The sequence below is a fragment of the Scylla paramamosain genome, chromosome 47, assembly GCF_035594125.1.
Source record: "Scylla paramamosain isolate STU-SP2022 chromosome 47, ASM3559412v1, whole genome shotgun sequence".
NCBI classification, from domain to species: domain Eukaryota; kingdom Metazoa; phylum Arthropoda; class Malacostraca; order Decapoda; family Portunidae; genus Scylla; species Scylla paramamosain.
The window spans coordinates 4,543,996-4,557,150 of NC_087197.1; the positions used below are offsets into that span (position 1 = coordinate 4,543,996).

The window sequence follows — 13,155 nt, forward strand, 5'->3', positions numbered from 1 at the left end:
GGCAATGTATAGGTAGCATTCAACTCAAGACGAGCTCTGATTCTCTGGCCGTGTCCTGGTCTGAAGGGAGTACAAGTAGATATAATGTACTCTGAGGGAATATACAGACAGTCACTCCCTCCCAGAAGCAGTGAGGGACAAGAACAGCCCTGATAGTCATGCTGTGCTCTGGCGTGAGGTGATACATGCAGACAGTCACTCCCTCCCAGAAGTGACAGACCAGACCATCCCCTGACATTCTTTCCTCCCCGGCAGACACGACCACAATAACCCGGAGTCTGAGCAGATGTTTGGCACCGCAGGGGTTGTCTGAACCACCACCACCACCACCACCACCACCACCACAGCCAGTACCAGATGCAGCACAGAGCCAGGAGTGGTGTGTGTGGTGTCTGTGCCGGGTCACCAGTGTTGTCAGGCAGCTTGTGACGGCAGAACATGGGGTCATATTTTGAAACACTTCTGGCCACACCACTATTTTCAGAAGCCTTTAATTGAAGCGAGAGGTTTTTAATTGTGTTTTCATGGCTTCAGTGACAGATTAACAAGACTTCCAGATTATCAACAGGAGGAACACTCTTGAGAACATGTCTAATTATATCTGTCGTGGTGAGAAAGCAAAGCATTTCTGTGTACTAGCCAGGGATGTAATTGGAGGGGGGGTGCTGTGCCAGGCCAGTGTTGCTGTACTGTGGTGGCCAGCAGCAATATACCTCTGTGCTGTAGTGTTTGGTGTGCTGCAGTGCTCCTGTGGCCTTGTGATGCTGTCTTGTGTCTTCCCTGTGTTGCCTGAGGTGTGCCTTGAGTTGTGTGGTGTTCTTGTCTTCCGTTTCTTGTGTTCTGTGTGTTGTGGGGTGAAGAGGTGTGTGTTTTTCTCTCTCAGGCCGCCTCTATTGTTCCATCTTTCCTTGTGCTGTGTTGTGAGTGAGGTGCTGTTGTCTCTGCCTGTATGTTGTGTTGTGTTCCTTGTGTTACGTGAGGGAGGTATTCCTGTCTCACTGCCTCCCTGCTGTTTTGTGTTCCTGACGTCAAGCTTCCTGTGTTGCTGTGTTGCTGTGTTGAAGGACGACAGCCTGCACTGACAGCGGGTAATAACAGAAATACATATCTATGCTTTACGTATACATTGTAACCAAGGGCATCACGTATTACTAGTATCATGTAGCGTATATTTTTTTTGTAATGACTTATTTGTATTTTTGTAGGATTAAGGCAATCTTGTCACACTCTTAGAAACTAGATCATTATTTTTTGTTTACATTTACGCATACTGTATCCTCATTTTACCTGTGTGTGTGTGTGTGTGTGTGTGTGTGTGAGAGAGAGAGAGAGAGAGAGAGAGAGAGAGAGAGAGAGAGAGAGAGAGAGAGAGAGAGAGAGAGAGAGGCCTTCCTCTGTTGTATCATAGCCAGAGTGGTAAGGTAAGAGTGAGTGGTGTGGCTTTGATTGAGTCTTGTCTGTGTATTGTGTGATTGTGACCAGCTGAGTTGTGTTAATGCTGTCTGCTTTGTCCTCATGCTTCTTTTTCTCATCCTTGTCTCATTATTCTGGGTTCTCTTCCTCCTCCTTGTATCTTGTCTTCTTACTTCTCCTTATCATCATCTTTGTTTTTATTCTTCATTCTTGTCTGTTCTTTTCCTCCTTTTTGTTTCTCGTTTCCTTCCTTCCCTTTCTCATTTCTTTTATTCTTTATTCTTGTTTATTCTCTTCTCCTTGTGTTTTGCCTTCCTTCTCCTCTTCCTCATCTTGATTTAATTCTTATTCCTCATTCATGCTGCTGCTCCTCCTCCTCCTCCTCCTCCTCCTCCTCCTTGTCTTGCTGTAGAGTCACACCAACGCAGGCCCCAGTGAAGGGCACACAGGGACACAAAGGAAGAGTACAGGAATGGTGCACTGCTGCCACTGAGAGGGACGAGGAACTCTCTCTTGTGTGTGTTTGAGGCAATACATGAGTGATATCTTTGCAGGATCTCAGCCCACTGTATAGACAGACTGTTATTATTATGTGCTTACAAGTACATCCTTAATATGATAACTATTTAAGGGGGAAAGCCAGTTAATTGTATAGTCAGTACCCTGCATCTATTGTGGTCTCAGGATTGGAGGTGTGGGACAGTCTTATTATGAAGGGCAGGGGTGAACCAGTGTGTGCTGTGGGCCTTGCTGTGGAAGTGTGTGGCCACCTGTGGTGTGCCTGAGCTCCTGGGGTGTAGTAGGATGATTCACGAGACTGTCCCTTTCCACCAGGAGCTGATGCGGCTAAGAGTGTGAATGTGAGTGTGGTGCCTTGTGTGGGTGGCCACCTTGTGGAGCTGCTGGTTTGGTGTACAGACATATTGACAGATTATTGTATACAGTAAACCTGTAATATAATAAGTATTTAAGGGGGAAAGCCAGTTAATTATAATAATCTTTTTCTTCTATGTCAGACTGGCCAGGGACGCAAAAAATAGTGTAATTATTATTGGCTTGGTGTATAGAGATTAGGTATATGAGATTAACTGAATGGTGTTGTGTGGTAGTGACAGGTGTGGTAGCTGTATTGGATTAGGATCACTGTGTGTTAGAAGAGGGGTGTTGTGTGTTGATGATAGAGGTAAAGTGTTGCTGGGAAGGTCGTGTGTGTGTGTATGTGTGTGTGGTGGAATGTGTGTGTTAGATGGGAGTATAATGTGTCAAGCAGGGCCCCAGTGTGTTAAGTGAGACCTCAGTGAATTATGTGAGATCCTGATGTGCTAAACAGGGACTTTTTAGTGAGTTAGTGTGTGATATGCATTCCAATCCTGCCTTGCTGTTCACAAAGACATCTTACTTCACACCTGGTGAATGTGGCTGTGTGTTAGTGGTATGTTCTGAAATGCTTTGTTCTTCCATTGTGACTGCAAAGGCCACAGATAATTACTCAGGTCCCTATGGATGTTTTTTTTTTAACCAGGAGTACTATCAGCAGAACCACGGAAGTACCCGTGAAGATCTCGGCAGCTTCCACAACACTGCTAACTGTTTCCTTGTGATATGCAGCAACTCTGAACACTAAACTAAATGTGTGAAATCTTTATAAGTGTCCACAAGGAAGAAAGGGATTAGAGGAATGGAGTTTGCAGTTTTTAGAAAGTATGATATTTGGACGTGGCTGTAGAAGTGTCTCAGAGTGGTTAGTGATTAAAGATGTGTCATAGCAGTGGAAGGGTTAAGAGTAGTTGTGATCAGAATGAATGCTTGGCTGTCACCACCACTGCCACTGCTGCTGTCAGTTTTAATGGGAGGTGGATTGTGGAGTCTTGCATTCTGGCACTGAAATTCATGAAATGTTACCTCATGTGTGGGAATTGTGTGTGTGCTTGTGAAACTGACTTCTTTTATTCTGTCACTGTACATATGGTGAAGTGTGCTGTGATGCATTCCAGTACTGCTGTGTTATGAAGAGATGTATTATTACCTCATGTGTGGGAACTGTGTGTGTGTGTGTGTGTGTGTGTGTGTGTGTGTGTGTGTGTGTGTGTGTGTGTGTGTGTGTGTGTGTGTGTGTGCTATTGTGGTCTTCAAATGGACTCCTTCCCTTATCCTGCTGCTGTACAGAAGGTGAAGTGTGAATTGAAGCATTCCAGTAGTTATATTATGAACAAAACTATTACCTCATGTGTGGGAAATATTGAAATTTGTGAATTTGTATTAGTGTACTTTATTCAGTCACAGTGTATGTCAGGCTGGATGCAGAGTGATGCATTCCAGCACACACCGAGGCTGATGAGTGTCACCTCATGTGTCGGGGTGATGTGTGTGTTGTTGTGCTTGTGAAATGTTCGCTCATTTCCCCCATCACATGTTACACAAGGTGAAGTGCAAACCTGTACATTCCAGCCAAGTCAAATTTTACCTGGACAGAATTACCTGGTGTGGGAAAGATGTACCTGCGTGTAGTGGTGTTGTAAGACGCCTGGCTCTGTCACTGCTGCCGCTGTGAACTAATACTCAGGCTCACTGTCATAGACATTTATAAAATATTTGAATGACAATGAAAGGTATTGTGATGATTTAATTTTCACAGAATAGTAACTCAGACTGATTTCATTTAGCATTCATTGATAAAAACACTCATTTGATTGAATTTCCACCACATAAGTAATCAAAATAACAAACAACACATAACTTTCATGTGTTTTTTGCCTCACAACTCTGACAGTGATGCATGAAACAGGAAGACAGTCATTCCTGCACCACAGCCTGAACACACAGCACTCAGTGACTCCCCCTGCCATAATACAAACACTGGCTTGGCAGCCAAGTCTGGCATGCTGAGAGGAGCTGGCCAGGCACTGCAGCACTGAGGCACTGCCACCAACATTCAGCTGCTTGTACCAATGCAGGGTGTTAACAGTAATACATGTTGGTATTATTGTGGTGGTGGTGATGGAGTCAAGCTGTGTGTGTGTGTGTGTGTGTCCATTCATCTGTATTTCTCTATGCACACGGATCTGTGTAATCTTCCATCCTGTCAGTGGTGTGTGTGTGTGTGTGTGTGTGTGTGTGTGTGTGTGTGTGTGTGTGTGTGTGTGTGTTTCAGGACTTCTGGAAATAACCTGAGGCTACAAATTTCATGATCAACTAATTTATTCCTATGCATTTTTTTTTTTTTTTATTCTCCCCAAGTCATGACCTGCACAGTGAAAGGCTCAGAAATGAGATTAATGAACTGAATTAACCAAAATGTAACTTAACTGAAACTAACCCTCAGATGAAAACAAACTGATGTTATTTCAGTAATATCCTTCATGTATGTATGTATGTGTATAGATGTATGTAATCTTCCAACCTATTAGTGCCTTGTGTGTGTGTGTGTGTGTGTGTGTGTGTGTGTGTGTATGTGTGTGTGTGTTGACATATCTATTTATTCCACTAAGTCTTTCAGTACCAGACAATCATATATTCCTGAACCAAAGCATTACCATCTGTGATCGTGTCAGGCTGAGGTGAACCATTAACTGTGTAGACCAGAGCCAGTCCCCTCACCACTCCATACAGGGTACTGTGTGTGTGTGTGTGTGTGTGTGTGTGTGTGTGTGTGTGTGTGTGTGTGTGTGTGTGTGTGTCCTGTCCTGTCCTGTCCATAGCATGCCAAGAAAAGTGTCTTGGATCTGTTGGAAGTGTCTTGTTCAGCAGCTAGATAGACACCTATGTATAAGAGAGAGAGAGAGTGAGAGAGGTATTATACGGGGCCTTCTTTTGTCCTGTCTCTGTTTCTCCCCGTCATTCTTACAACAAGGGTATATTTCACTGACTCTTTAATGTGTGTTTGTGTGTTCCAGTCATCCCTAAAAATTTCTCATGTCTTTTCAGTTATCTATTTTTTCTCCTGTTCTTTCTTTCCATGTGTATGTTTGTGCGTGTTCAAAAACTTTTCCCCGTTGTCTAGTCTCTTTTCTCCATTTATGTATAAAAACTTTTAATTTTTTTCTTATATCTTCTCAGTTATCTAGTCTCCTCTTCTCTTCTCTCTCTTTGTGTGTGTGTGTGTGTGTGTGTGTGTGTGTGTGTGTGTGTGTGTGTGTGTGTGTGTGTGTGTGTGTGTGTGTATACCATTAACAATAGCCAGTCTTCCCCAAAACTGTCACTATGAAGACATGTATTGGGATATGTCTGTGATGTGGCTGCTGTGATGCTGTGGTGTTCCTCTGAGTGAGCTAGTCCCCACACACACACCAGACAGTCATGTGCTGTGGGTGTCACTGTGTTCTGTACTATGTATCAACTTTATTTCGTATCCTAGAAGTGTGTGCATATTTATGTGACGCAATAATAAATGGTTTGATGATGATTCTTATGTTTATTGTGTACAAAATGTGAACATGTTTGTAATGATAAGATGAAGTGATTGGTGTTGATACAAGGTAAGCAGTGAAAACAGTGTGTCATCTTGTAAAGTGAGTCACACCCTCATGATATGAAAGGAAGGTGACATTATGATGATTCTTGTGGTTATTATATGCAAGACTTGTGCTTCTAATGATGAGGAAACAGTGATGTGCTGATAGTGTGTGTGTGTGTGTGTGTGTGTGTGTGTGTGTGTGTGTGTGTGTGTGTGTGTGTGTGTGTGGTGAAATACTTTATACACACCAAGCTTTCCTATTGTTTATCATCATGAATGCATAAGATAACACCCATTGCCAAGTACACTTTATTTATATTGATCTAGTATTTATAAATGATTTGTGTGGAAACTATAAAATATTCAAATTTCTTATTGTTAGCAGGACATGGGAGGGAAGGACATTAAATGTTCTTTTTGTCACACCTATGCCTCAATTCTCTTGGCAAAAAATGCAAACTGAAGGCAGAGACTGTGTTCTGTAACTGTATAAAAACTAGTAAAACATATACCAATAATATCAATAAATAAAATCAAAACAAAAAACAGAAGCAAAACTAAGCAACAAAATTCACTTAACATGAACAAAAGCCATAAACTCAAACCAAGAAATGTTTATAAACTTTGTGTTTCTGTGGTGACAAGAGGCTGAGGCAGGAAAGCTCCACCATGTGCTCCTCAGCCTGCTCGTCCTGACCTACACACAACACCAAGGACAAGGGAAAGTCTGTACAGCTCATACACTTGCATCTTCATTCTCTTCTGTCAAACTTTGCAGCAGCCACAAACATGAAGACAGGAGAGGGAGACTAATGGCGGCCTTGAAGACGACAGACTGCATCCTTAAATTCTAGTGTGTGTCTTTGTATGCTTTGTTCTCACCAGGACTGCTTTCACGTGCCACAGAGATCACTGGGCAGATTTTCATGATGCCTTTTCTCATGAATGATCTAGAACCTGTTAAACTATCACACAAATGAGGAAAGCCACAATAATTTCCAGTACAATGCGTTCAAGCTTAACGCAATAATTTCCAGTTCAAACTATCACGGGAATGATGAAAACACTTCAAAACCACAATAACTAATATTACAACCTGTTTGAACAATCACTGGAATAGTCGAACACTTGCAAACCCTAATAACATCCACTGGAGCATCTTAAATCACCACTGGAATCACCAAAACATTAAAAAAAAAAAACACAATAACTTTCAGTATAACCTGTTAAACCATCACTGCGATCATGAAAAAAAAAAAAAAAAAAAAAAAAAAAAAAAAGTTGAAAATTCATATTGATGAGACGCAGCACCCAGGAGCACCAAACACATCCTATCACATCACACTCGGTCGGGGGGAAGGGGTCAGCTGACTGCCGTAGTACACACGCCCCATTCGAATCAGCGTCTCATTTGTCAGAATTCCAGAGACAATTGGTGAGTCCCATTCCTCTTCTGGGCACATGTGTTGGTCCCTGTGTGCTGCTGGGGTGATACTGCCAGGGGTGGTGGTATCCTGGCTTGTGGATGGGGTGAAAGAAGGAGCTGGGATATCTCCATTAGGGGTGAGAGAAGGGACACATTCTGTAGATGGGGTGACAGTAGTTATGGGGTGTTCTTTAGGGGTGAAGGGAGAAGTCTTGGAATGTCCTGAAGGGGTGAAAGAAGCCTTGGAGTGTTCTGATGGGGTGAGAGAAGAGATCTTGGGGTGTCTTGAGGGGATGTGGGGAGAGACTGTAAGGTGTTTTTTGGGGGTGAAAGATGGAACTGGCTGACTTTTACAACATATGGTGAGATCAGGAGCTGTGCGGTCTCCTGCAGAAGGGCTGAGAGGTAAGACTTCCTGTTTTCCCACATTAGGGGTGAGAATGGGGAGCAAGAAGTGATCTGCTGATGGGGTGGGAGGTGTTGGTGGCTCTTCACACTGGGTTAGATACAAGGAAGGGACAATGGCAGCAGGGTTGGCAGAGGTCCTAACTGATGAGGTACTGGAGGCAGGGGTCTTAGAGATGAGAGAAGCAGGGGAAGGTGTAGTTAGGTCACTGAAATCTTCTAAAATGGCTATGTTTTGAATGTCAGACTTAGACGATGACGGGGAGAGTGATGGGGATGAACCTTCACTTATGTGTGGGGATGTACTACTGCCCATCTTCCCCATCCCTTTGGTCTCTGCATCCCTTCCTTCCTCCACAATCCCATTAGGAGTTAGCCGGGTGGTGGGTGTTTTGGGTAAGCTGGGATGGGCTGGGGTGATGGGGGATTGGGGGGATGGCACGTTCTCTGGGGGTGTGGGCTTGGCTGGGGAGGTGTTGGTAGTAGTAATAGTAATAGTAGTAGTAGTAGTGGTAGTGGTAAGTTCAGTCTCCATGATATCAGGTAATGGAAGGAACTGATTAGAGCGTCGCCTTCCCCTCGCCTGCTTTTTCCTCTTCACTGACGACTGTGACGGTGGTGATGGTTGTGGAGCGTCACCGTCTCCACCCACTCCACCACCAGCATCACTCTGCACTGCCCCTGCCACACGTTCCTTGGGTGAGGTAGCCAGCCAGAATGTACCGAGGAGAGAGTTATCAGCCACCTTCCTCAACTCCTCACTGGCATCCATCCCCAAACTGAGCCTGGCAGACCTTCGCCGCGCCTTCCTGGGCTTGGTGGTGGGTGATGGGGTGCACTGGAGGGACAGGGCAGCCATTCTGGTAGAGGGGGAGGTTGGGGAGGCTCCGGGGGCTGCTGGGGGCACCTCCTTGTTGTCAGTCTTTGGGGAGGCAGTGATGAGTGTGAGGTCCCTTTTGGTGGTGACTGATGCTGGAGGGTCTGCACTGGTGGTGGGGGTGGCCTGGGAGGTGCTACTGGTGAGGGTGATGGCTGGGGAAGGGGTGTTAGTGGGGATGATGGCTGGGGAAGGGGTGCTGGTGGGGATGATGGCTGGGGAAGGGGTGTTGGGGGTGATGGCTGGGGAAGGGGTGCTGGTGGGGATGATGGCTGGGGAAGGGGTGTTGGGGGTGATGGCTGGGGAAGGGGTGCTGGTGGGGATGATGGCTGGGGAAGTGGTGCTGGTGGGGATGATGGCTGGGGAAGGGGTGCTGGTGGGGATGATGGCTGGGGAAGTGGTGCTGGTGGGGATGATGGCTGGGGAAGTGGTGCTGGTGGGGATGATGGCTGGGGAAGTGGTGCTGGTGGGGATGATGGCTGGGGAAGGGGTGTTGGTGGTGAGGCTCTGGTTTGGAGAGTCGGCACTAAGGGCAGTGGTGCTGTAGAGGGGACGCTGCACACCAGACACCCTTCGTGTGCCTCTACTCTTGCCCCGAGTCTTGCCCCGCTGAGAAGGGGCAGTGGGGGTCTCTAGGGAGGACTGTGGGATGCGCTGCTTCTTTTTAACGGAGGCTGGGGAGGTGTCTGGAGTCCTCTTGTTTCCTGACCTGACTCGCGGCACCCTGGCTGGCCTGTTCCCCTGCTCTGCCTCAGAGGTCGTTTTCTGTCTCTTCCTCCGTGACCCTGTTGCCTTGCTGGGGCCGGGCTGGGGTGGGCAGTCCCCTGGGGCATCCTGGGAGCCCAGGGCAGTGTCAGTTGTGTCAATGAACACCAAGCCAGACTGTCGCCTCAGTTTCTTCTCCCGGGCAGAGGGCGGCCGTGCTGGATGATCACCGGGGGATGCATCGATGGGGCCAGCGGGACTGACAACCAGGCCTGACCTACGTTTGCGCCGCTGCTCCTTGGTGGGCTGGGATGCTGCCGGGCCCTGCTGGGCCAGGCCAGGGGATGCGAAGGATGACTCACAGTCCATCTGTAAAACACTCATGCCCTGCGTGACTCTCTCCATCACCGACTCTGTGGGGGAGTGTGGTAGGCTGGGCACCTGCTCCTCTGTGGTGGTGGTGGTGGTCTCCTCCTCCACCAGGCAGGAGAGGGCTGTCTGCACATCGTCCTCGCTGAAGGCCTTGCCCAGTGGCACCCTCACACCCCTCAGCTGTTTCATGCGGTGGGCGCGGTCCCTTCGGTGCCTCAGCTTGGTGCGGGAGGGCTGGTAGTGGCTGCCGAACACACACAGGCGCTTCAGCTTCCGCCGTGCCATCAGCGGCGACACCTCCGGGCAATCCCCGCGCTGGCTCCTGCTAGGCTGTGGGGACTCAAAGATGGTCTCCAGGGGCGTAGGCAGTGGTTCCTTGTAGTTGTCCTGCAGGTACAGGTTCTCCACCTTGATGTCTGCCTTCCTCTTGAGGGCGCTGCTGATCCTGGCCGGCGACGAGCAACTCTCCTCTGCCCGGTACTCGTCCAGCAGTGAGGTGGTCTTGGCCTGGCGGGCCGGCAGCCTGCGCCTGTGGTGCCAACACAAACCATGCCATGAGTGTGCCTCCTGCAGCAGGCCATGCCACATAGGGGCTTACAGACACACTGACAGCCACACTGAGCACAGCCTTACCTAGCCATCACTCTCACATGTGCAGAGCAGGAGTATCACAGGGGCTGAGGCCGGCAAAGGACTCACACTCACACTCATACTCAGACTCACACTCAGACTCTCACTCTCACACACACACACACACACACACACACACACACACACACACACACACACACACACACACACACACACACACACACACACACACACACACACACACACAGAAGAGCACTCAACATAGCCATAAGCAGCCATCATTCTGCACAAACACAGGGAAGGAGCACCAACATATGGGTGACAGAGGTGCACATGGAGCACCAACACACTGGTAGTAGAACGCTGAGCAGACCCTCCGGCACTACTGGCAAGAGAGACACAGGGAAGGAGGAGGTGTCAGTGAGGACAACAGAGGCAAACACACTCCTGCACATCAAGAGAGGCACTGGACACACCCTTAACCACACACCCCCTCACATGCAAACCGCTGGGAGGAACATGGTGCATCAGAGGTGGTGAGGAAGCAAGCACTGTGTACAAACTCCTGCATTCACATCCCACACGGCTCAATGGGGACACAAGCAGAGACAAGATAACACAAGACACAAGGATGCATGGACTACTGTTGCCAAGATACGCTTTTCTCTCTCTCTCTCTCTCTCTCTCTCAAAAGGAAAAGGAAAAATAGCTATTAGTATTGTTTCTATTGTTTGTAGGATGAGAGAGAGAGAGAGAGAGAGAGAGAGAGAGAGAGAGAGAGAGAGAGAGAGAGAGAGAGAAGAGAGAGAGAGAGAGAGAGAGAGAGAGAGAGAGAGAGAGAGAGAGAGAGAGAGAGAGAGAGAGAGAGAGAGAGAATTTCAAAGCACAAGACAAAACATTTCCCTACGCCACAGTTCAAGCAGTGGGCATACAATCCTCACAAGACGCTCATCCTTCAATTTCCCATGATTCTCTAGACCTCAGCTGGATTATTTTTTTTCCTCTTTTTTTGTTCCCCTTGGCCAGTGACCCTCAAAAAAAAAAAAAAAATTCATTCATTCATTAATTCATTCATTAAAAAAAAAAAAAAACAGAACAGGCAATCTTTATTAACCACTATCTACTCAACATCTTTATCTCCTGTGACTACTACTGACTCCCAAAACCAACAGGTGCAGCAACTGACAGGGCAAAGGGAACAAGGCAGCAGCAAGGGACTGACCTAGTGGTGGTGGTGGTGGTGGTGGCTGGGGCATCATCCTCCACCTCCATGTCTTGTGTCCTGTTCTCTCTCCTGCCGGGGCCTCACCTGCACATCACCTGGGCAGAGAGAAGGACGAGTATGGGACTCCAGCACATACACAGAGGAATGGCAGGCTTGGTGAGATTTAGACTGACTGCAAAGTTAGGTCTATATTCCTTCAATTCTTTAATTTCACAGCGAATCCCTCCCTTGTGTAAATCGTAATTCCAAAACTATCAGGTGTGTTTGTCTGTGCGTGCGTATGTCACCTGTGCAAGGTGCGAAATTAGTCACCGTGATTGGTTCTTTTGTTTGAGAATGCAGCCGCTGGTCAATTAAAAAATACAGAATTAATTTAGCCAATCACAGCATTTTATTTCATCCTGTGGAGGGAGAAGCAGCTCGATTTAAAATATCTGAATTAGTGTGAGGAAGATGTCTGTCTGCGGTGGGTGGCGCCTCCATTATTTCCAGTGCACCAGCAAATTTTATGAAGATACACAAGGTAATGACTTTGTATTAATTTCTTAGCTTTGCCAGTTAGGTAGTTTGGTTAGGTTGTTAGTTTAGTTTTGGTTAGGTTAGGTTAGTTTAGGTTAGGTTAAGTTTGTTTGGTTAGATTAGGTTAGTTTCCTTAAGCTGGGTTAGGTGGTGGTGGTGGGGGGGGGATAAAAATAAACACTAATTATTTGCTGGAAAAACAAGATGAATTCAAAACAAGCCGAAAACTACAGAAAAAAAAAAAGAAGTTTATTCAGGGAAACAGTAGGGTAGGTTTGGCTCAATATTCCCTAAATAATGAACAGAATGAATTCAAACTTAAGCCAGCACGCAGCGGATGGCAATGGTTAAGTTTGTTCATTCCCCTCACACCTATCATTATTTAGATCCACTTCTTTAATCCGCGCCATGTTGACACCTTCCCTCCACTCACACTTCACCATTGACCTGAGGCGCCCACGGAGCAACACAGACAGGTGCATCAGGGGTCACCAGCGCCAGGTGAGACGAGCAGACTCACTCTAACCTACATTACCTTCCCTCCACACTCCTCACCTCACGGACCACACATGGACACCACCGCCCCGCACGTGTCCTGTCCTGGAGGCAGCACAGATGGATACAATAGGATGAGAGGGATGATAACAGCACCTGGGCAGACGGAGGGCAAACTTTCACTCTCTGCACCGCCAAGATTTTGAAGGGTTTGTTTAGTTTTGGGCGGCCGCGGCGCTCCTCGCTTCTCTTTTTGTACGGTATATTAATTTTGTATTCTAACTAATATAATGTTTGCATTCATTTTATTCATATGAAAATAAAGAGAAAAATAAATATGGTGTTTCTATTAAGTGAAGTAATAAAATAAAGTGTAATTGTAATATGATGAGATGAGTTAACATAATTGTGTTGTTTTCCTGTTTAGAGTATCAGTGGTGTAATTACTAGGCAATTAAACGATGGAACTTTACAATATATTTTTATGCAATTAACAAATAACACAAAATGCCATTAATTTCAAAATAACCATTGTAAGCATTGTGTTGCCGTCAAGCGTACCAACTATTTCTCAGTAACCACGGAGAATCCAAACAGTAAAACAGAACCACAGTAAATAAAAACAATAATGGTGATAGTAAATACAAGTAAAGAGGAGGGTAGTTGTGATAATA

At 46.5% G+C, this 13,155-nt stretch overlaps 2 protein-coding genes across 6 annotated transcripts in view; one reads left to right on the plus strand and one right to left on the minus strand.

Annotated features, from left to right (window-relative positions):
* LOC135095143 (patatin-like phospholipase domain-containing protein 2) overlaps positions 1–5,815 on the plus strand; it is a 44,704-nt gene extending 38,889 nt beyond the window's left edge. For all 5 annotated transcript variants that reach the window (XM_063995917.1, XM_063995916.1, XM_063995919.1 and 2 more), the window contains one exon: positions 256–5,815. In XM_063995917.1, coding sequence (XP_063851987.1) covers positions 256–313 — 58 coding nt within the window. In that variant the 3' untranslated portion in view covers positions 314–5,815. The remainder of the gene's footprint in view (positions 1–255) is intronic.
* On the minus strand, positions 3,444–12,722 carry LOC135095142 (mucin-2-like). Its single transcript, XM_063995914.1, has 3 exons — positions 12,542–12,722; positions 11,465–11,562; positions 3,444–10,180 (listed from the first exon to the last, which is right to left on the minus strand). Exons 2-3 carry the CDS (start codon positions 11,512–11,514, stop codon positions 7,201–7,203), a joined length of 3,030 nt encoding a protein of 1,009 aa, XP_063851984.1. The 5' UTR covers positions 11,515–11,562; positions 12,542–12,722; the 3' UTR covers positions 3,444–7,200.
* Between the last annotated feature and the right edge of the window lie 433 nt (positions 12,723–13,155).